The 21659-nt window shown below is 47.8% G+C and overlaps 10 protein-coding genes across 13 annotated transcripts; 7 read left to right on the top strand and 3 right to left on the bottom strand.

Annotated features, from left to right (window-relative positions):
• Positions 1-188: 188 nt before the first annotated feature.
• FVEG_11801 (hypothetical protein) lies at positions 189-1780 on the top strand (the record flags this gene model as incomplete). Its single annotated transcript, XM_018901125.1, has 3 exons — positions 189-356; positions 404-1524; positions 1579-1780. 3 exons carry the CDS (start codon positions 189-191, stop codon positions 1778-1780), a joined length of 1491 nt encoding a protein of 496 aa, XP_018759543.1.
• Positions 1781-3083: 1303 nt separating this feature from the next.
• On the top strand, positions 3084-3700 carry FVEG_17097 (hypothetical protein; the record flags this gene model as incomplete). Its single annotated transcript, XM_018906366.1, has 2 exons — positions 3084-3303; positions 3429-3700. The coding sequence occupies 2 exons, from the start codon at positions 3084-3086 to the stop codon at positions 3698-3700; spliced, it is 492 nt and encodes a 163-aa protein (XP_018759542.1).
• Positions 3701-3846: 146 nt separating this feature from the next.
• On the top strand, positions 3847-4761 carry FVEG_17096 (hypothetical protein; the record flags this gene model as incomplete). Its single annotated transcript, XM_018906365.1, has 2 exons — positions 3847-4111; positions 4205-4761. 2 exons carry the CDS (start codon positions 3847-3849, stop codon positions 4759-4761), a joined length of 822 nt encoding a protein of 273 aa, XP_018759541.1.
• A 220-nt stretch (positions 4762-4981) lies between these two features.
• Positions 4982-5633, bottom strand: FVEG_17095 (hypothetical protein; the record flags this gene model as incomplete). The annotated part of the gene is made up of 2 exons (XM_018906364.1): positions 4982-5030; positions 5182-5633. 2 exons carry the CDS (start codon positions 5631-5633, stop codon positions 4982-4984), a joined length of 501 nt encoding a protein of 166 aa, XP_018759540.1.
• Positions 5634-6755: 1122 nt separating this feature from the next.
• Positions 6756-9043, top strand: FVEG_11799 (hypothetical protein). Of its 2 annotated transcripts, XM_018901123.1 has the most exons (8): positions 6756-6979; positions 7037-7131; positions 7189-7198; positions 7260-7542; positions 7617-7738; positions 7796-8202; positions 8261-8471; positions 8532-9043. In XM_018901123.1, exons 1-8 carry the CDS (start codon positions 6813-6815, stop codon positions 8947-8949), a joined length of 1713 nt encoding a protein of 570 aa, XP_018759538.1. In that variant the 5' UTR covers positions 6756-6812; the 3' UTR covers positions 8950-9043. The 2 variants fall into 2 exon arrangements, with proteins under 2 accessions (XP_018759538.1, XP_018759539.1); XM_018901124.1 differs by having other exon boundaries at positions 6756-7131.
• Positions 9044-9574: 531 nt separating this feature from the next.
• FVEG_11798 (hypothetical protein) lies at positions 9575-11454 on the bottom strand (the record flags this gene model as incomplete). Its single annotated transcript, XM_018901122.1, has 7 exons — positions 9575-9781; positions 9838-10245; positions 10323-10586; positions 10650-10908; positions 10973-11097; positions 11157-11250; positions 11300-11454. The coding sequence occupies 7 exons, from the start codon at positions 11452-11454 to the stop codon at positions 9575-9577; spliced, it is 1512 nt and encodes a 503-aa protein (XP_018759537.1).
• Positions 11455-11958: 504 nt separating this feature from the next.
• Positions 11959-13293, top strand: FVEG_11797 (hypothetical protein; the record flags this gene model as incomplete). Its single annotated transcript, XM_018901121.1, has 1 exon — positions 11959-13293. One exon carries the CDS (start codon positions 11959-11961, stop codon positions 13291-13293), a length of 1335 nt encoding a protein of 444 aa, XP_018759536.1.
• Positions 13294-13669: 376 nt separating this feature from the next.
• On the top strand, positions 13670-16309 carry FVEG_17094 (hypothetical protein; the record flags this gene model as incomplete). 3 transcript variants are annotated; one of them, XM_018906362.1, is made up of 6 exons in its annotated part: positions 13670-13985; positions 14074-14330; positions 14386-14468; positions 14531-15108; positions 15162-15329; positions 15384-16188. In XM_018906362.1, exons 1-6 carry the CDS (start codon positions 13750-13752, stop codon positions 16186-16188), a joined length of 2127 nt encoding a protein of 708 aa, XP_018759534.1. In that variant the 5' UTR covers positions 13670-13749. The 3 variants fall into 3 exon arrangements, with proteins under 3 accessions (XP_018759534.1, XP_018759535.1, XP_018759533.1); XM_018906363.1 differs by having other exon boundaries at positions 13676-13985; positions 14159-14330; positions 14383-14468; positions 15384-16309; XM_018906361.1 differs by having other exon boundaries at positions 13676-13985; positions 14383-14468; positions 15384-16309.
• Positions 16310-17098: 789 nt separating this feature from the next.
• FVEG_11796 (murein transglycosylase) lies at positions 17099-18628 on the top strand (the record flags this gene model as incomplete). The annotated part of the gene is made up of 2 exons (XM_018901120.1): positions 17099-17129; positions 17262-18628. 2 exons carry the CDS (start codon positions 17099-17101, stop codon positions 18626-18628), a joined length of 1398 nt encoding a protein of 465 aa, XP_018759532.1.
• Positions 18629-19017: 389 nt separating this feature from the next.
• Positions 19018-21363, bottom strand: FVEG_11795 (hypothetical protein). Its single transcript, XM_018901119.1, has 4 exons — positions 21189-21363; positions 20541-21109; positions 20453-20487; positions 19018-20387 (listed from the first exon to the last, which is right to left on the bottom strand). The coding sequence occupies exons 1-4, from the start codon at positions 21326-21328 to the stop codon at positions 19053-19055; spliced, it is 2079 nt and encodes a 692-aa protein (XP_018759531.1). The 5' UTR covers positions 21329-21363; the 3' UTR covers positions 19018-19052.
• Positions 21364-21659: the final 296 nt, after the last annotated feature.

Raw genomic sequence — 21659 nt, 5'->3', positions numbered from 1 at the left:
CTGGGGTAAATAATCTGGGGTTGGTGCAGTCGAGGCATTTGCCATCAATTATATAAACACACAACATCGGTCTACTCTGCTCATCTTACTCTAGACAACGAGGTCTTTCTTTCATCGACCTTGTTGCTTCCATACTCTGTTTCACCTTCTGATATTATCTATTATCCATGCCACCTTCGATCACAACAATGACACGTCAAGAAAACGAAGCAAGCTCCAAGGCCAGCATTCACAGCAAAGTTTCTGCCATCAATCTCGAAACCGTTTCAAGTTCAGCAAATGGAGCCAGCGTCGAGCTTGATGAAGAGACCAAGAGAAAGTTGCTTCGAAAGATTGACCGAAAACTGATGCCTGTCGTAAGTCATCTAAACCTGATTGTCTAATCTAAAATTAACTCCAAAAGCTCTGCTTCACCTACGCGCTACAATACTACGACAAAGCCATCCTCAGTCAGGCTGCCATCTTCGGCTTACGAGAGGACCTGAAACTCACTACTGGCATCCGGTACTCTTGGGTTTCTCTTATCTTCTACTTCGGATACATCGCCGGTACTTATCCTGCCTCATTTCTCGCCCAACGATACCCAATTCGAATTGTCTGCACGGCTATCTGCATTATATGGTCTTTTGTCATCCTTTGTACGCCGGCATGTACTTCCTATACCGGAATTCTCATCAATCGCTTTATGCTTGGTCTTGTCGAGGCAGGCGTATCACCCATCTTCATGCTCGTTGTAGGCCTCTGGTACACCCACTCGGAGCAGGTTTCAAGGTCTAGTTGGTGGTACTCCTGCAGCGGTGGATCTCTGCTTATCTCACCCTTGATCAATTACGGGCTTGGCCATATCAAGGGAGGCGTTCTCAACTCCTGGCAGTGGATGTACCTTATTGCCGGACTCGCTACTCTGGTTTGGGGTATTGCCCTTTGGTGGCTGTTCCCCGATAGCCCCCAGCATGCTAAGGGCTTTACAGAAGCCGAGCGCCATCTTCTCCTTGAGCGAGTGCGAGAAAACAATGCCGGGACTGAGGATAAGCATTTCAAGTCCTACCAGTTCTGGGAGGCCTTATTTGACTATCGGCTTTGGGGAATCATGATTCTATCTATTGTGTCCTGCACAGGCTCCGGTGCTGTCACAACCTTTGGAACTATTGTCTTTAAGGATATGGGATTTGACGTTTTTACATCGCTGTTGCTTAACCTACCTATTGGAGCCCTCGCTTTCATCTGTGTTCTCGGTTCAGGCTACATTGGTAGGAAGGTCCCCAACTCAAGGTTGTTCATAGTCGCCGGAGCATGCCTTCCTGTTATTCTCGGTTGTTCCTTAATATGGAAACTTCCAGACTCCAACAAAGCAGGACGCATCATCGGCTTCTATCTTGTCAACTTCTTTTCCTCAGCCTGGGTTCAGTGCATCGGCTTGGGGACTTCCAATGTTGCTGGGCATACTAAGAAAGCTGTCTATGCTGCTTCGACCTTTATTGGATACTGTCTTGGAAACATCATCGGTCCTCTCATGTTTGACGCGTAAGTAAACAACCATTACGGATCGTATAACCGCATCAATGCTGACTGTTATAGGAAATTTGCCCCTCGTTATGACGAATCATTTACAGGCATCATGATCTGTTTTACGGTCTGTGTTCTTGCTGCCCTCGCACTCCGATGGTTACTTGATCGGGAGAACAAGCGTCGCGATACGGCTTATGGCTCTCCTAACCACAGCCACGGCTTGGAGGATCTGACAGACCGGGAAAATAAGTCATTTAGATACAGGCTATAGTTGTGATAAACAATGTCACTCGAATAAAGAATTGATGTTATAGTAGCTTAGCTTGTCATTGACAGATCAGCAACTGACCCTGTGTTGTTTCTTATGCCTCACTGTCAACACAATAAGACATAACATATACACCATTTCATAGATAAGTGTTATGGTCTATAAGAATTTGTTACTTAGGGCTTGCATCGACGCCGTGTGGGACAGCTGTAGTACTACTTGTAGATGTCAGCTCCCATAACAGCGACATGCTGAGTGGCAATCTCAGGACTGATACTCCTACCCATAGAATAACCTTACCATAACCAGAGGCATAGTATCTACCTGTATTCCGAAGGGACGTACAAGGAACCGCGGTTAGGAGCGTATCAACCTCACCCCGGTGAAACTCGGCTTCTTGTTAGATGGACTAGTTATCAAGAATGGTTCGTAAGAAGAATTGTCAATGAATCGCCGAGACCTTCTTTATGATTATGCTGTTTGGCTTTTGGCCGAAGCAAGACGGGGTTATCTTTTCTAATTGCTCCATACATCATAGAGATTCAGATGTGGTGTAAAGCAACCTTGTACTAACTGCACACTTAAATTACTGACGATGTCGCTATTGAGAGCTATACGGGTTAGTGGCTTCCAGCTATCATGCCTTACGATGCAGGCAAAAGCATTGTGTGACGGTCATTTGGAATAGGTTGCATACTCATTAACAATCCAATTTAGCGGAGACGCCGGAGATGCAGATGTATCAAGTGCCATTTACTTTTCAGCTGAAACTTCCGAAAACTCGTGATATATGTGTTTGTAAGCCTAGAGTTCAGAGTGGTGGGATGAGGCTATGTTACCGTAGGGTTACCAGCTCGGAATTTCTAAACACGCGAGAATGGTTAAAACCCAATTAAAGTAAGTTTAACCGCCACGTTCAAAGGTTTATCTAGTCCATAAGGGTACTTGAAACATCAGATACTATTCATCAGAGGTCAAGACCACATTCTGTCGTGACTCGCACAAGTTCATCGAGTGGATGGATGATCCCATAAAGATGAATAAACGCACAGTGCTCGCGCAACGGCCAGCCAAACTGTGAAAGTTAAATCCATTCGGCAATTGCATGTCAATACAACGTCATCGTAGCCGGAGGCTTAGTTATGACAGGCAGCGAAACAGTATAATAATGCCTAAATACAATACCATAGAGCCTCCTTTCCTGATTCTTCTCGAATATTAACTAAACTACATATCACCCTTATACTAAATATAACTATACTATATCTTGTTTACTGGATCTCCATCTGTTATTCGAACTTCAAAAATGGCTGGCTATAAGACGTATCTCACAGTACTGCAGAGAACAACTCAGGCCACTCCATTGCCCCCGGCCCTTAAGATATCACACTTTTCATCAGATTGTGAGCTCCAAGGGTGGAAAGATATCACCTACTCGCAGCTTTTGCATGACGTTGAGCAAGCCGCCAAGTATTGGTCTCGTGAGCTTTCGGAAAAGGGAATTGACAATGTATCAGTCATCGGGTGTTGGTAAGTAAGAGATTCTCGAAGGGTCAGATATGGTCACTGACCTGCTTTGAGGCTGAGGGGAATCACTTATCTGAATATCCTGCATATATGGGGTATGTCCAGAGCTGGATGCGTTTTTCAGCTTATTTCGGCTCACTTGGCAACGCCGTGGTCAGCGAGCTCCTCAGCGAAGCTAAAGCAAAGGGTCTTATCCATGATCCGGCAATTACTGTGTCTGTGGGTGAAAATGTTTTCACATTTCCTGCTGTTGGTTTCCTCTGTCTGGTGGTCGAGCAGCCTCCGCTGGCTGAAATCAACAGCCCCACGTCGGGTGAAGAGGTCTTTTTATCCTGCACTTTTCTATATCCACGCCTGGGAAACCGAAGCTGGTTCCTGCAACCACGTGTTGGCTGAATTGCAACATTCGTAAAGCCCAGCACTTTACATTCCGGGGTCCAGCAGCTGAATACCAGGAGACTGTTGTGGCTAAGTGAGCGAGCAAACTATCGAAGTCAGTATCGACTAACGTAGCTATATAGTGGAAGCACAAAGGCTCCTGCATGGCCCTGACCTCGTCACTCCCCTATTTACTTTCCGAGCTAAAGAGAATCTTTAAGGAGTGTAAGGTGACAGTGCTTAACATGTTTTCCTCGTTCATGGCCGGCGTCATCAAAGAAGCTCGCAAGGACCACAAGCTTCTTCCCATGCTCCAGACCTTTGATGCCTGCGCTTACGGTGGACTTCCACTGGAGGATACTGAAGCAATTTGGGCTCGGGGGCAGGGTATCAATCTAGTCGACCTCTTCGCCAGCACAGGAGTCGGCTGTATGTTCATGGGTGTTGGGGGACAGTCTGGAAGTTTATTGTGGATGTGGCCTGGATCAACTATTGAGATGTGACCCATATCTGTCGTGCCAGATGTTACTGTGAGCGGTGCTCCTATCAACGCTGCTAACGGTGCACCAACTGAGAAGCTCGTGGAACTAGCGGTCCCCAAGCATGCGCCTGAATGTCCGCACCCTTCGCTCTGTGACCCAACAACAGGTGACTTCATTACAGGCGATGTCTTTCTGGAAGTCGGAGCAGACCGTTACATCTCCAAGGGTCGTAATGACGATTGGATCAAGATGGAGATATCGCTGCGCTGTGATACGCGTTCCATTGAGAACAACGCATTTGAGACGCGTGGCAAGGATCTCATCAGCGCCGCGGTGGTTATTGGAGCTGCCAGACTTTCACCAGACCTTTTTGTCGAGGCCAAACAAACTGAGGGGCATGATGAATTGCAGGCTGAAGTTCTAGGTCGAATTACACCATTCCATGAGCGCAGATATAAACACGAGCGTATTCTCGACTCGCGACTTATTATTGTCTTGTCCAATGCTACACTACCAAGAACTGCAAAGGGTAGTATATCAAGGAAAGTGGTTGAGAGAAAGTTTAAAGAAAAGAGATATCCTAGGAAGCGAACCTGAGACTTATTAGCAAGGTAGAGATTAATTTATGTGTAAGAAAGCTGATTATAAGACATCCACGATGTCACAAACACTAGCAAGTAGCTAATATAGTCCTTCTTCCGGGTCAAATCGAGACTGGTATCTTGCCTTTGGTTTTGCTACTGTTGACCCCCGTGGTCTCTCTTCTTCATCAGGCACGCAGAATTCTTGCATTGCCTCAATACTCTAGCCCTCTTATCTATCCTGCGAAACTTCCGCTACTCGCGGATCTCTCTCGGCCAGCCTTTCTATCATAATGGTCAGGATCCACAAATGCCTTTTCTGAACATTCTCATCCACTTCTAATCTGGCCTTCTCCCTCATGATGTCTATAGGTGACTGCATTCTTCTATCACATCTAACCAACATATCAGCCCCCACAGTAGCAACCGGACAAACTCCTCATCTGTGTTGCTCGCGGCTTCATGTAGAGGAGTGATTCTGTCCTTCGCTATGCCGTTAGCGTCGGCACCATATTCCAGCACGAGTTGCAGAGAGTCAAAGTGCCCATGAAGGGCAGCAATATGAGCCAGGCTGATGTCGGCCGCCGTCCTCTCCTTGGAACTCGCTTCGGTGAGCAGTTGCTGGAGGATTTCGACCTCTTCTGGGCTATGGCACGCGGCGGCTTGGAGAACAGGAGTGATACGATGCCCATTACGCTCTACCGGAATCGTGATGTCTGTAACATGGTCTGTGAGGAGTTGTACTGCTCGCCGACTTCTGGCCTTGATGGCTAGAATCAGGGGCGTAGTATCGCCAGAAGGGGTAGTTATTAGGCGGTTTACATTGGCAACACTTGTATCGAGTAGGGTCGTAAGGACAGCCTCACTGTAGTCACCTGGTTTGGTCATCCGATTAATAACACACAACAGCTGCGGCAATGTTCGGATCGGCGCCTCGTTGGAGCAATGGAATAACGGCTAGGGCTGGATTATGGCCTGCTTGAACGGCAAAATGGAGGGCTGTGCGTCCTTTTTCGTCTGCCAGCTTGGGATACGCTCCGAGATCCAACAGCAGGGATACGGGAGGAGGAAAGGGCCTCTTCATTGATGCTATGTAAAGTGGTGTTTGACAATTGTTGTCTATCGCATCGGATGCATCTGTGCACCATGCTTGATGAAATTCTTGATCACCTCTTTTTTTTCGAAGTCTACTGCAGCGTGGAGAGAAGTTAGACCATCTGATGCTTGCGCGTTCGGATTTGCTTTTCGCTCAAGCAGAAGATCTGCGATGGTGTTGGTTCCATAGAGACTGGATACATGAAGCGGAGTCCAGCCAGCTTCATCCTTGATATCACTGTCGGCTTTCCAGTCGAGTAAATGAGAACCAATCGCTTAGCTAATCTTGTTTAATTAGTTAGCCAGCTGTTTCGTTACTGGGACCCATAAGCACGATATGGCCTTATGAGATACTGTTTTTACCATCAGCTCACTGAACAGTACTAGCTTCACATTCGGCTAACCGGCACGCTGTGTTGACCAGGGTTCCAGCTAACGCCCGACTCAGGTAGGTCATGGGACAAGCATTCGCGTATCGCCTTGGCCGCAACTAGGTCATTTAGGGAAGCTGAACCTTGTCCCCCAGAATCCACATGTACTACTCGTATTTCCGCAAACGGCAGGTAGTTCTGTCGAGTGTGATAAGGAGCACAGGAGAACCACGAATGACATTAGAGCTTACGATACCGAGTGTCTGAAGACCGGATCCGCCGGCCCACATTTCCCCTCGTTGACAGAGTGCCATCGCGTGGAGTAAGATTGGAACAGGCTGCTTATCGCCAAACCATCGCCAATTGGACACATTAGCTCTTGATTGATGCCGTAGCAGCCGTGCGGAGTACTCCATTGAGGAAGGCAGTATCATGCCAGCAGCGTAAGCAATGGCTCCCATAGGGGGGGCACATGATTTGCCTGGAGCTCTAAAATTGGGGTAGCTTCCATCTTCTACCTATATTTCTTTCTTTCATCTTTCATCTTTCTCATTTCTCCTACTCCTACCTATCCCCTCCCCTCTCCTCTACCCTCGTCACGATGAGTCTCAAGGACGAAAACAATGGCGGCAGCGATGGCGCCGACTACAAATCGGGTACGGTCGATTCCGCGGCCGGCCAGCAGTTACCCGTCGACAGCCCAGAGGCCGGGACGACTAATGCCCTCCATAAAAATCTCAAGGGCAGGCACATGCAGATGATTGCCATGTAAGGGTTTAATACCAAGTATTCAATCGTATATCAACTAATGGTCGCTTTTCTAAGTGGTGGTGCAATTGGTGCCGGCCTGTTCATCGGTTCTGGAACTGCTTTCCAGACTGGTGGACCTGCTTCTGTTTTTCTTGGTTTCCTAATTGTTGGTAAGTTGTGTACCCTGCATTGGTCGTGGTGCGATAGCTAACGCGTGTGTTCTACAGGTGTCATGGTGTACGTTCCCTCGACAAGCATCTTTCCTTTCGGTTGATGGATATTGACATAGATCATTTAGATACCTCATGATGCAGGCCCTCGCCGAAATGACTGTCCTGTATCCGATCAACGGTGCCTTCACCATGTACATCTGCCGCTTCGTTGACCCCTCCTTCGGTTGGGCGTGCGGCATCGAGTACGCCATCAGCTGGCTGACTGTGCTTCCCTTTGAGATCTCCGCTGCTTGCAACATGATCCATTTCTGGCCGGGTTCGCACGGTATTAACAACAGTGCTTGGATCGTCCCGCTACTTGTCGCCTTGGTGGTCATTCAATTCTTCGGCGTCAGGGGATACGGCGAGGTATGGCCCCAGCTGCCTGAAAAGTTCCCAGCCTTGAGATGTATGGACAATGAGCTGACCGATTATTGAATTAGGTCGAATTTGTTCTCAGTTTGATGAAGATACTCGCCTGTATAGGCTTTATCATCCTGGGAATAATAATCAACTGTGGCGGCGTTCCAACAGACGACAGAGGCTACATTGGTGGAAGATACTGGTAATGTTATGCATGCCGCCAAGTGACTGAACTAGGCTAACATGGACTTCGAAACAGGAACGATCCTTACAGCGCATTCCTCAATGGCTTCCACGGCTTCTGCAGCGTCTTCGTCACTGCAGCGTTCGCATACACTGGCACCGAGCTGACAGGACTGGCTGCTGCGGAAACAACCAATCCAAAGAAGGAGATTCCCAGGGCCTCGAATCAGGTCGCATGGCGAATCGGTATCTTCTACGTCGTCAACCTTCTTCTTGTTGGACTCGTTGTACCGGCAAACAGTCCCCTGTACGGCAGTGCGACTACCGCGTCGCAAGGGTCGCCTTTTGTCATTGCAATTGAGCTTGCTGGCATCAAGGTCCTTCCATCGATTTTTAACGCCGTTATCCTGATCGCTGTTATGAGTGTTGCTAACTCGTGCACCTTTGGCTCGACTCGAACGCTTCAGGCTCTGGCCGCAAATGGTGCGTGCTGCGTAATGATATGAACATGTTGAGACGCTAACACACACTTTCTATACAGGAATGTTCCCAAAGAAAATGGCCTACGTTGACAAGAAGGGTCGTCCTATTCCCGTGGTCATTCTTCAGCTTCTCTTTGGGCTGCTAGCATTTATTAACCTTGCGCATAATGGTGGCACGATCTTCAATTGGCTCCTGTCACTGTCGGGTCTTACCATCCTCTTCGTTTACGGTGGCATCGCTCTGGCTCATATCCGCTTCCGCAAGGCCTGGTAAGCAAATCACCTGTTTTTCTGGCCTGCTTTGTTCCTTCAATGACTAACTTCGGACAGGGCCATGAACGGTCATACCTTGGACGAGCTTCCCTACAAGGCCAATTGCGGCGTCTGGGGTTCCTGGATCTGCTTGCTTGTCTGCGTTCTTGCTTTGATCGCTCAGTTCTACGTCGCGCTTTATCCCATTGGAGGTCCTAACCTAAACGCAACAAACTTTTTCCAGCTCTACCTCGCCGGTCCGCTACTGATCTTCCTCTACTTAGTCTGGAAGGCCTACAGCTGGGTCTATGTGCCAGCACACCGCCCATTGTTCATTAGAACAAAAGACATTGATATCTACACAGGCATGAGGGAGATCAATAGTGTAGGTATCTCTGCAGAGGACAGAGACGCTAGTAATGCTGAGTTGGGAGAGGAAAAGCACCAGGGAGGTGCTGTGGCATATATTAAGAATGCTGTCCGAAATATTATTTAAACTTTACGGGAGTATATTATTTGAGGTGTAGGCAGTAAAGGGGGGCAAGGAGGTAGAGATATAGTGATAGGTCTTATAAGAATATCATACAGAACCGACGGGCCATGATGAACGTGTTCAGTGTGACATGCACATTTACAAACTCATTTCATTGGTCTTTGGCCTACTCTCGACGGGCCCGGGTACGATCTTTCCTGTCGCTGTCCGTGCTTTTATTCACCCGCCGACCGCCTGCATGCCTGGTCTCATGCGGTCTCGCTCATCATAGTCACAACCGTCTCAGATTCCCATTAGTAGCTTAGCTGACCGTTTTATAGTGCGAGAGCTGCCGCTTTCGCAAGATACACAGACTCCCGAGTCATGAATATATTAACGCTCAGCGCTTACAGATTCTATCATAGGTTCTTTATGATAGGCAGTACCCGTGTTACCAATGCGTCAATACCATCGAGTGTGTCGTTGCTGACAAGAAGCCCAAAGTGGCGCGCCACCTCATCTCCTTCACCTCACCATTATACATCACCCCGATATCCAGTGCTCCATCCATAAGATCAAATATGCTAAATGAGTCATAACTACATATTAACATCAAAAGTTTATTAAAGGGTTGTTAGACGACCCTCATTTACAAAGAGTAGCGGATCTCTTTGTTGTCCCAATCAGTCTCATCAAGATCGTCTTGGCCAGCGTGTTCAAGTATGTGTCCATTCAACACAGCCTCAGCTCCATGCTGCTGATTCCTTTGTTTGTTCCATCTTGCCATTATCTGTCTCATGGACATAACAATAACAATATTAAGGACATAACAGGCTACCATGATATTGAATGCCGTCTGGTAAAAAGATTAGTACTGATCATTAAGTCATAGAGTGGATACCCTAAACTTACCTTATAACCAGGGGTTTCTTGTGCAATAAACGTAAGTGGCCCGATAATATACCCAACGCAAAATCCAACGAATAGCATCCCATTGACAGTAGCTTTCTTTGTGTGCCCGGTGATATTACTGGAAACCAAACTGAGAGTTGTCGGGAAAGCGCTGGCTTGTGCGCAAACCAGCCAGATGCCTGCAAGACGGGCTATCTTGTTGGACACTGGAAGAAGCTTGACCATCAAGACCCCAGCCAAGGATATAAAGTTGAGAATAGCAATAGACAGGCATCGCGCATTCTTCAGTGTCATCGAAATAGCTACAGTCAGGATGACAAAGAAGAGAAGAAACGCGCCTACCGACATAGACAGAAGTTGAGTTTGGAGCACACTGTATCCAAAGTCCTTTATGATAACGCTTCCAAACTGTGATTGAACTGTTTAGTAGCGGTTCCAATTAATTTTATGGGTAGACGAGGCCTTGGGCATCGTGCATCACTTACGGCAGTCAAACCACCACCTGGAATGGTTGAAAACACACAGAGGAGAAAAAATAACCAAGACCTCGGGTCTATGAAGGCTTCCCTCATCTGTGCATAGTTCCATTTGCCTGTTTGTGTAGAATGCCTCGCTCCCTGTACTCTTGCAAAAGCTAGTTTCTTCTCGTGTTCGTTAAGGAACCAAGCACTTTGGGGACTAGTAGGTAGAAGCCACCAAACAATCAAGCCCCAAACAAAGGTTGCTGCTCCGAAGATGATAAATAGGAACTAGGGGAGTGATTAGCTCTTGAAGCACACATTATCCCTTGCCTGAATCATGCCCTCACATACCTGCCAACTTTTGATTGCACTGTCGATATGGGAGATGCCATACGCCATGATACCGCCTATTATATATGCCACACTAGCTCCGCCATACCAGAGACCGTGACGCAAGGCATGTTCAGAGGGTTTGTACCAAGTGGACGTGATGATTGTAAAGCCTGGGCCAATAGCAGCCTCAAAAGCACCGAGTAGGATACGCAAAACAGCCAGACTGGCAAAGCTCTTACCAGCAGCCATAACCATCTGGATGCCTGCCCAAATGAGTCTAGTTCAACACATCAACACAAGTACATAAGAGTGGTTTAGGGACTTTGAGGGAAGAAACTTACACAGTCAAGACGACGACTTTGGCCACTGGGAATTTGACCAAGAGAATTGAAGAAAGGGGACTAGAAATGAGGAATCCCACATAAAAGAAGCTAGATGCCCAGGAGTATTGATTGCCACTAAGGTTCTAGGGCATTGTTATTATCGTTCATGTTTCTTGTTGATATAGATGACAGGTTGACTTACTGCATCCTGCAGGATACCCATGATTGCAGTGTAGCCAAGGGACGTCTTGTCAAGATACTGAAGGAGGTATAGAACGAACATTAAAGGCATCATACTGTAGCACTCTTAGATCAAAGTATAATCAGAAACAGTGAATGACTTACTGCAGGTCAATCTTTCGAACGAGTTTTCGCTCTTCGGCCGGGGTCATTGTCAAGGTTGAGTTTGCCTCTCCGACACTAGCACTAGGATGCTTGTTCGAAAGCTCTATTGAGGCTTTATCCTGGCTAGGACAGCTGCGACTTTCCTTTAAACTCATGGTGTTGTTTATTACTGGTAGTGTTGTAGTTCGATGGGTTTTCAAATTGTGATGATTCAAGAACTTTTGTAGAGGTTGTGTTGCTCTTTATATACCACTCTGTCAAGCCACAAAGATAAAGAGTAGAAACGAGCGACCTTCGAGATGAACTGATGCAAGGCGGATCCCATCCTCGTCAATTATCTCGGCTATCGACCCCTCCAGCTATGGGTCCAAACCCAATTGCCCAGAAATGTGGCCCCGGGTACATGTACCCAGATCTTGAGCAATCCGATTAGCTGGGTACAGGTACCCGACTAGATATCAGCTACTTCCCCAGATTCTTAGACCCTCAACCTAAACGGGTACACGTACCCGAACCGAAGTCAGTCTTCCAGCTTTCTTCTCCCATTCCTGGGCTGCGAAAATGTATTTAGAAACAGGAAACACCCTCGCCGATAAGAGTCATGGTGAAAGCGTCAACACATTATCTTATTACTACGTTACAAACTAGCTCACGACATCATGGCCAAAATCCCTATGATCCCCGATCACATAATCATTCCTTGGATTCCTCCTCCGCGACCAAGATACATTCTCACCGGCGCCAATATTATTGACCCTGTTCAAGGCACCGTACTAGAGAACGCAACGATCCATCTCTGCGATGGTATCATCAAATCTATTAATGGCGATGCAACAGAATGGAGCGAGGATCCGTCTGTTGTGGAAATGGACTTGGGCGGAAAGTATGTTTGTCCCGGCCTGATAGACTGTCATGTGCATCTCGCAGCAGTTCCTGGGAAGAAGGGTCTGGAGGATTTGAAGAATTTCAACCTTTCAGCCTCGCTCCTTCGCCAGCCACAAGTCTGCAAATCTATGTTGGAGAGGGGATTTACAACCGTGAGAGATTGCGGTGGTGCTTTAGCTCCCTTGAAAAAAGCGATTGAGGACTATGTTCATCCAGGCCCAAGGCTGTTCATCGCTGGGCATGCATTATCACAAACAGGCGGTCATGCAGACGTCCGCGAACAGCTAAACGAACATGAGTGTTGCGGCGGAACTATCCAAGGGATTGGGCGAATCATTGATGGCGTGCCAGATTGTTTGAAGTATACCCGGGAGGAGCTTCGCCAAGGATCCGACTTTATCAAGATCATGGGCGGTGGTGGGGTGGCTAGTCCAACAGATAAGATCGAGCACATCCAGTTCTCAGATAAGGAGATCAAGGCTATTGTGACGGTCGCGTCTAACGCAGGCACATACGTGACGTCTCATGCCTACACACCTCAAGCGATCCAACAGGCAGTCAACCAGGGAGTTCTGGGTATCGAGCATGGAAATCTCATCGATAAAGAAACCGCTGAACTCATGGCTGCCAAAGGAGTCTTTCTGACCCCGACCCTAGTTGCTTACGCAACTATGGAGCAATTTGAAGGCTTTCTCCCACCTGCTTCAGCCAAGAAGAACAGGGAGGTATTGGAGAAAGGATTGGAAGCCATCAAGATTGCAACAGAGGCTGGAGTAACAATATGTTTCGGAAGTGACCTCCTCGGGCAATTACATTTTGCGCAGTCCCGCGAATTCGGGCTCCGGTCGCAAGTTCAAAGTTCGCTTGAAGTTCTGCAAAGTGCGACCATCAACGCTGCTCGAATGCTTAGACAGGAAAAGTTCTTGGGCCAGGTCGCCCCAGGATTTGCTGCCGACCTTCTGATCTTGAACGTGAATCCATTGGAGGATATTACCGTTCTGGATACACCGGAGAAGCATGTACTGGCGACATTCAAGGATGGACGAGTCTTCGCGTCTAGGTGGTCAGAACTGGAAACCTACTTCAGCCGAACAGTAAATATTGCTTAGCTTGTAGACCCGATCAAGAGACGCATCACATTCTGTCATGAAACTAACAATAGATCATTCTTGCCAAGTGAAGTCAGCATATACTGGTTATCAAACTGAATATATAATATGCAAGCCTATAGAGAAATGTGTTATGTTGATTTGCCGACATAGCAATTAGTACAGGGTCCATAGTGTTTCTCCATAATATAAGCTTCTATTAACTCTTAAAGATCACAAATTTATTTCTCAACCTTATCGGATTCAGCCCCTTAAAATACTTGAAAATTAGTGTTGTTTTGCCTTGGCTGGTAGATGGTGTTCACGTGATTGTTTTTAGTCTCGGCAACCCCTCCTTTAAAGTCAAACCTCGTCATCCACTCTTCCTCCTGAGCGCTGCGATTTGTCGTCTGATGATTGAAAAACTTTTGATGCTGTACCTGAGTCATCACAATTATCGAGCTTGCTGCGTCTATAATGCCCCCTCCGCTGCAACCAGGCCCATCCAAGAGATACCGCCCGCGTGTCCCTTTAGAAAAGCGAAAAAGAGCGGTACGCGCATGTCTTTCTTGTAGAGGCAGTAAGAAGAAGTGCGTCTTGACCTCGGTGGATCAATGCGAAGAGTGCACTCGGTACGGCCTTGCATGCACCTTTGAGCCAGTTCTCAAGGATCGTGGCAACCAACCATGTGATGGTCCACCGAGACGGTATAGGTAAGTAAGACTCGCTCGCATCCTAGTTCTTCATCCACCATTTTCATATAATCTTAAGAGTTCCATGTACTGATTCCTTGACTTAAAGCTGGTCAGTATGGGATACGGTGACAACAGACGTCTCCCGATGTTTGCAAGATAGATTTCCTGACATCAAGCTCAATTCTGAACAGCTGTCAATTGTTTCAAATCTCTTCAATGAAGCTGTTTGGAAGAGGAGTCCACTTTTGTTTCTTCAAAACGATAGTTCTCTTGGACCATTATCTATGGCGCCGGAGCCGGTTTCTCCGCCCAGAGTTGTCGTGGAGCCTGAAGCGAACGACTTGCCAGCGACAGTACAGAAAAGTATGTCTAATGTTGATTCGGCAAGTACTAGGTCATGGCTTATTCTCTCTAGTAGATCAAACGTCTTCGGTATCCCACTCTAGCTTCCTAGCTGCAGTCTCAGAGACTATCCCCACGGTCTCTTCAAAAGATCACTACGTGCGTAATACAAGCCACTACGGTCTCCTTCTTCTTGGCATGTTCTTACCAAGCATGCACAGGATCGGTTACATTTCCGCAGCCTTGTTCAGCAAGAGGATGCATATTCTATCAGCAATATACTCGGCCAGCTTCCTCCCCGCGAGGTTTCTGAAGATCTTGTTGATTTATTTTTTACATTTCTCGAGACTAACTGGTACTACTTCGACAAGAAGAGGTTTCGAGACATCTTTACCGAACTGTATGCCGATAGACCTTCCACGCAGCAACTTCGCTGTGCCAATGTCTGTCATGTCCTTCTCGTCTTGGCTTTGGCGAGTACGTTCAAGCATTTGGTCGAACCATTCCACTTTACGGATGCAGACCGAGATGTTCCAGGTGGCAAGCTCTTTGCAAATGCTACCAGGCTGATACCTAGAGTAATTGCAGATAACTCTGTCGAGAGCGTGATATGCTCCCTCTTGGCATCTCTATACCTGCTTTCGACTGACGATATTGAGCATCACCATATATATCTAGCATTGGCCCTAAATCAAGCACTTGGCCTCTCGATGCACCGCGAAGGGGGGGATAGCGAGGAAACTCCTCAAGCTCGGGAGGTCAAAGTCCGAGTCTTTTGGACTATCTACACCATGGAACGGTATGATAGTCGTTAACCTTTTATGTATTCATGACAGTTGACAATTTATATAGTCTAATATCTGGTATTATGGGTCTTCCAACAATGCTACAAGTCAAGGACATCAGCGTTTCGCTGCCACAGAAGCGACAAGATCTAGATGGCGATGACTGTCAGGCTGTCGATCGCCTAATTGCAGTAACTAGGCTGACCATGGGGATGGATGAGATTGTTAATGAAGTGTATGGAACAATCTATTCCATGACAGACATATCACATTAGCTGACGAGCTCCAGGCCCATTGACAAGAGTGAGAGTACATATAAATGGGCCATATTTAAAATGGAATCTCTCAGGCCGCCAGTTCCAATTGATATCTCCAAGTCCCCAGGACCGTTGTTCCGAGCCGAGGCCCACCTACAGATACTCTATCTCCTGATTTGGGTAAACGTTGGCCGCGGTGCTACATTACGTCTTGTTCGCCAAACACTTCAGCCTTCATCTGTCTCAATGGTTTTAGGAGACCAAGAAGCATATCTCAGATCGCAAAGACTGGTGGAAAAGTGCAGAGAGGCAGCCGCATTGATCGTTAACTGGATTACTCAGTTGCATCACCGTGCCCTACTCGCCAAGTATTCGTTCACAGATTTTCATACATGCAGCTCTGCGACTATTGTACTTTTGTTACACTCTGCCCTTTATCCCACTTATGATTCATTACCAATCACACAAGGCATAAATGCTCTGAAGTTTATGGCCGAGGGCAGTAGGTTGGCCATGAACGCACTGCGACTTATCGAACGCCTACAGGAGGCTATTCAGAAGTCTAATAGTGTTGAGGTCTCGAGCTCTGCCATGAGCCAAACTTCGCTATCGGGGATGGTGGGGGATCTGGACCTATCGCAGATTCAGCCTTTCGGCAGTGCTGGAAATCTTCCCCTCGCTTCTACCAGTAACTACGAATCTTCTATTTTATTCAACAATCAAACCTTGTTTACGGATTTGGAACCATGGCTGCTAGAGTATTCCGACCAGGACCTAATGCTGTTCGGATTCGATGGTTTTGGCTCAGTGTTCAATGCAGATGATTCTCAGACATGAGCTTAATAAAGGAGAGTGGATTCGTTGCGTTGGGCAGTGTCTAATTAAAAGGATTTCTCTAGCTGTTGATAGCTCTAGTTAAGAGCCCTGGCAGGCGTTTTCTGCTCAAGTTGATTTGCTCATCAAGCATGTTCATGCAGCCTTTTCTAAGTAGAGCTTTTATCAGTAAATGTATAGCTCAGCCCAGGTATACGGTATCCTGTCATTAGTGTAAATGATATCCGTACTGGCCTGCCTTAATCTATCCTCAGAGATTGTAGTGTCGCTCTCATGACGGCCTCTTTCAGATACTGGAGTCTCCCTATTCTATTCCAAAATCTGTGTTATATTTTATTTACCCGTAGTTTATAGACGCGTGAGACACGTGATATGAGCATTAGCTGTAGGGTTCGTTAACTCATGCAGCTTGATAGACTATATATCTCTCCGTTAATGGGTCCTGGGCTAAATTCTAACTTACATTTCTTATGAAAATAACTACAAGTTGTGGAATTCCTATCTATAACTCTGTTTATCAGAAGCGGAAGACATGCTAGGCTCTCAAGATGAGTGTCAAAACATTATTCAAGATCGGCCCAGGATTATTAGGAATAACCAATTAATTAGACGCTGGCGTATAACGCAGACATCCTTGGCACTAAAAATAATTATGGAAAAATGACAGATCTTAAACATCGACACAAAATCATCAAGAACAGCCAATTAAATAGGCGCCGGCGTACAGGGCGCTTAAACTAACGTTTCAGGAAGACAGCATTCAAGTAAGTTACCTATAAAAAACGCCATAGCGTGTCAGCGCAGTCCTTTATTCATCTCAATCTGTTTTAAATTTGCTTGGCAGCTTACCGTAGATGAAACCTTGATGTCGGACACAGAGGAAATAAAAGAAGATACTATTTATTAATCCTCAATGTCCGTCCTGCTTATGGTCCTGTTCTTCTGTAGCTTAGTTGTACTTCTTTTCCATTCATTATCTGTCACTCTTTTCAATTCCTTGTTCTTGCTACTCGTATAAATTTTGCTTATTAGAATGCGTACCTTTTCTTCTTGCGTTGCTGCGACCTTGGCCCTAGTGGTCAGCCCAGCCTCTGCCTTCTTCAGGCTGCCCTGCAGCCGTCCCGTCACTGTCCAGCGTGTTGATCCCATTGTCAATCCAGGAAAACTGTCAGCCCACTCTCACACGGTTATGGGAGGAAACGGGTTCAACTTCACCATGGACTTCGATACGGCCAGAGCCTCGACCTGCACTACCTGCAAGGCCCGAGAAGATCTGAGCAACTATTGGATTCCCAACCTCTACTATCGCGCCCCTGATGGCACTTTCGAAGATGTGCCTCAGACAGGTGGCATGCTGGTGTATTACTTGCAGAGATCGGACCCCAAGGATCCAGAGTACGAGAAGGGCTTGCTTGCGTTCCCTGAGGGCTTTCAGATGTTGGCAGGTAACCCATACCTGCGAAGCTTCAACAACACGCTCGAACAAAGAGCCATCTCTTATGCCTGCCTTGGGGTAAGCGGGCCCGAAACTCATGAGATCCCTCCTCATAATTGCCCTAATGGGTTGCGTGCTCAAGTCATGTTCCCCTCCTGCTGGGATGGCAAGAACCTGGATTCGCCTGACCACAAAAGCCATATGGCATATCCGGATCGTGTTGATAGTGGCGTTTGCCCACTATCGCATCCAAAGCGCCTTGTCACGATATTCTATGAGGTGGTCTTTCAGGTCGATCAGTTCAAGGACAGGTGGCATGGCGATTCGCATCCCTTTGTTTTCTCCAACGGCGACCCTACTGGCTATGGCCTTCATGGTGACTTCCTCAACGGCTGGGACGTTAAGATCTTACAGAAGGCAGTAAATGAGTGCACTGATGCTTCTGGGGTCATTGAGAAGTGCCCTGTCCTTACGTTCTTCGACGACGATGCCATGAACGGGTGTCGTGTGCCTGTCCAGGTCGACGAGAAGACCAATGGTGTTCTCAAAACACTCCCCGGTTGCAACCCTGTTACACTCGGTCCGGAGCTTGCTGCCCCCGTTGTCGGCGAAGTGTGCAATGCTACCAAGGAGATCAGCCCACCAAAGTGGCCTTTTACCGACGTTACAGGCACCAAGAAGTTTCGCTATCTGGGATGTGCTAAGGACTCTTACGGCTCGCGCAGCCTTGATATGGCCCAAGGCAGTGCTGATAATATGACGATTGAGTCGTGTCTTGACTACTGTGAGCGTCGGGGCTACTTGCTCGCCGGTCTCGAATACGGTCGAGAGTGCTACTGCGGGAATTCCGTGGATAAGAGCAAGCTTCCCGTGAAGGGACAGCTGGGTAAATGCGAGATGACTTGTGCAGGCAATAAGGAACAGATCTGTGGAGGCCCAGGAGCACTTTCTCTTTATCAAAAGTGTAAAACATCTGAGGGTTCTTGCAAAAATGCCCAGATTATGTAGAAGATTTTGTGTGATATCTGTAAGAGTGTAATTATTATGGGCAGCTAGTAGGAACAAATCGATAGTCTCTCTAGTTTGTATACATTCTCTTGACCCTTGGCCTTGATGGCTACTTATATATCAATTAACTATAGTTACCTTTAATCTGTCCCTGGAATTCCTCCGATGTTGATTATTGATTCAGGCTTGGTGGAATTGCTTGATGAACTGGACAGCATCTATTCACTGTACATAGTATAGGGTAGTTGGTCATACCAAGTATGAGCTGACACGGGCCAAATGGGAAACGACAAAGTGGCTGGTGGTTTTTTAATGGATCTGGCAAGGGTGGCACAGTTCTATGCGACATAAAAAGGGGCCACGTCGCATTTGTCGTGAATGGGTCGCGTGGGGGCATCATACGTTCACCGATATTAATAACAGATCATAAATACACAGTATCCCAGCCAAAATTCAAGCCCATACCATCCAAAGCCAGTGAGAATTCACTCATCGGCACCGTCTCCATGCTCCCATCCAGCTTCTGGAACACCAGGGCCAGCAATTCTACAGCCCTTCTGGCGTCTGACGACCACTCACTCCATCGCACCCACGTGTCCCTGCAATTCCTCAACGTAGCCTCGATGTGCGTCATGTCAATACCGTCGGTCTCGCCGGTCGTCGCAGGCCATGTTCCGAAATGATAGAGGAATGTGCTGAGAACCGCCGTTGCAACGAGGGCCTCGTGCACTGCGAGTAGGGACATCTTATTCCTCAGCACAGTCAGAGCGCCACCGGGCCGAGATTCCGTCTCCATGATAATGAATAACTCTACGTTTTGTAGGGCTGCTTGTATACATTTACGTCGTGAGTGCAGTTGATACTCGACATCCTCTTCCGCAGGAGGGTCTCCATCGACGGCCGATCCGGGGCTCTTGAGAAGGTGAGATATGTGTAGCATTATGTACATCTTGTTGTAGAGGGTGGTGAGGCCTATTCGTTGCCCTACTCCTGCTGGGGACTCGGAAAGACAATTGCTCAGCGATTCAAACTTGAATCTATCCGGAATGGCGTTCCACGTCTCTGCAAGGCGGGCCTCTGCGTGTCGCTTCTCAGAAGGCAGTATGAGACCTTGAAAAACGTTGGCGTCGATCAGCCAACCGACGGTGAGACTCAGCTTATACCTGGCCAGTGGGCATGACACTGGAGTCAGTTCGGAGTCTGGGCGTGACTCAGGAAGAGTAGTGCAGCTTGGATCGAGGTCACCGTCGTGCAGGTTCCGAGGCGGTTTGGTGTCCCACGACCCTTCAGCTATGACCCTTGGTGAGCCACTGAGCACAGACATTGAGGTATCCAAGATATGGATCGTGGCCCAGATTCGCCGCCGCATCTCGCCTTCGAAACAAGATATCTGGGGGAAGTGGCACGGGTCACGGTGGTAGCCCATGCGAAAGGCGATCTGCGTCATCAGCCCTGTTGTTGCATACATCCCTGAATGGACACTCGGGGAGGGACTTGTCATCATAAGTTCCAGCACCGTGTAATTGATCAGTGTCTCAAGAATGTATGGTCCTCCTCGAACATAGTCTCCAGCCTTCAGGCAGTGTACCATTTGACGGGCATATTCTGAATATTGCGTAGTGTATCCGGAATCCGACATAGTATCACCGGTTGGGGCTTCCGATTTGCGTGAGAATACGGTCGAGATGCTGAGTATACTATAGAGGAGGCCGATCCAGTGGATGGACACATGACAAGGGTTGGCCCAGAATTGTTCGTACTAAAGTTGCTCAGTATGCCGTCGACATGTCCTGAATGAGTGGTGCTACTGGTGCGTTTACTTACTTCTCGAAGAAACGTCGGGGGATGAAGGGCCATCACTTGGAATGTATCGTTAGTAGATGCTGCGGGAGTCACGATTCTAAATACTTACGCGGCATCATCGATATCTCACTGAAATAATAAAACACCATCCTGTCTACTATATTTCTCTCAGGCAGCTCAGAGATTAATCTTTCCTTTGGAGGCGGCTGTGTACCGCTGTATAGCAAGAGTGGACGCTGGCGCGACTCGTCGGGTACTTCGTAACTGTACGTTTCGGGAGACTGAATCTCATTTAGATTCTCAAAGTGGCCTTTCAATTCCGAGATTCCATCCATTATGGCAACCCAGTGAATGCCTCCGAAATACTCTGTCCCTTGATTACCGCGGCGCATCGTCCCAGCCTCGGCTAGATGAGGTCGCAGCGGGATGCCGCTGCTGCTTACGGGCGACGAAGCGTCGAGGTCAGGTCGCTCGTGACGTATGGTAGCCAAAGTCGATATCATCATCTGCTCCAAGGATTTGACTTTGCCCTCAAGAACTGAGAGGCTTGGCTTCTGTGAAGCTTGGGGCCTGGGCGCCGGCCGCGATATAAGCCGAGGTGCGCGAGCACTGGGAAAGAAGCAGCTCAAGCTGCGAGATGTACAAGCAGAGCATGGCTGCGTTCTGTCACATTTTAACCTGGAAAACAAAAGCAAGACGAAAAAGTCAGAAAGTTATTCTTGACGAGTCTGAAGACGCGAGTAGGCTCAAACTGTACTTTCTCTTGCGACAGAATTCGCATGAAAGCTGTTTCTTATCGCGACGGCGCTGAGGCGGAGGGCCTGCAGGCGGAGGGCTTAGATCCGCGGCGCTGTGAGTAGAACAGAGATCTGCTTCGTGAGAACTTTCGTCAGACATTTCGGCAGCCACGGATACAAGCTGATAGAGTCAAGAAGAGAAACGTACGTAGGATGGAAAAGAGGGGGCTACAGGACGGGGCCATCGGTGGATTTTGATGTTCCGCCAGCACCGATCATCCGCTCCCTCTGCCGACCCTCCGCTATAGCGCACCCCGCACGAGCGCAGCTTAACCCAACCAGGTTACTTAGCCGAGACGGCTCAAACATGCACCCGCCGTGTACGGGTACGGATACAAAATGTGCCGATGCACGACCCCTTAGTTATGTCCGTGGACATATCCAGTCAAGCAAGGTTCCTTTAAGTACTGGACTAGATAAACATTTGGCGT

This window comes from Fusarium verticillioides, chromosome 7, assembly GCF_000149555.1.
Source record: "Fusarium verticillioides 7600 chromosome 7, whole genome shotgun sequence".
Lineage (NCBI taxonomy): Eukaryota > Fungi > Ascomycota > Sordariomycetes > Hypocreales > Nectriaceae > Fusarium > Fusarium verticillioides.
The sequence above is the reverse complement of the archived record's forward strand: the minus strand, read 5'-3'. Positions and strand labels throughout refer to the sequence as shown.

Excerpts from the sequence above, each read along its gene's own strand:
- FVEG_11795 (XM_018901119.1), bottom strand. The coding sequence starts at position 21,328 with ATGTCTGACGAAAGTTCTCACGAAGCAGATCTCTGTTCTACTCACAGC. Across the intron at positions 21,110-21,188 it reads GAATTCTGTCGCAAGAGAAA|GTTAAAATGTGACAGAACGC; the intron begins GTACAGTTTGAG and ends TTTGTTTTCCAG. Across the intron at positions 20,388-20,452 it reads CCCCGACGTTTCTTCGAGAA|TACGAACAATTCTGGGCCAA; the intron begins GTAAGTAAACGC and ends GAGCAACTTTAG.
- FVEG_11799 (XM_018901123.1), top strand. The coding sequence starts at position 6,813 with ATGAGTCTCAAGGACGAAAACAATGGCGGCAGCGATGGCGCCGACTAC. Across the intron at positions 6,980-7,036 it reads CACATGCAGATGATTGCCAT|TGGTGGTGCAATTGGTGCCG; the intron begins GTAAGGGTTTAA and ends CGCTTTTCTAAG. Across the intron at positions 7,543-7,616 it reads GCGTCAGGGGATACGGCGAG|GTCGAATTTGTTCTCAGTTT; the intron begins GTATGGCCCCAG and ends TTATTGAATTAG.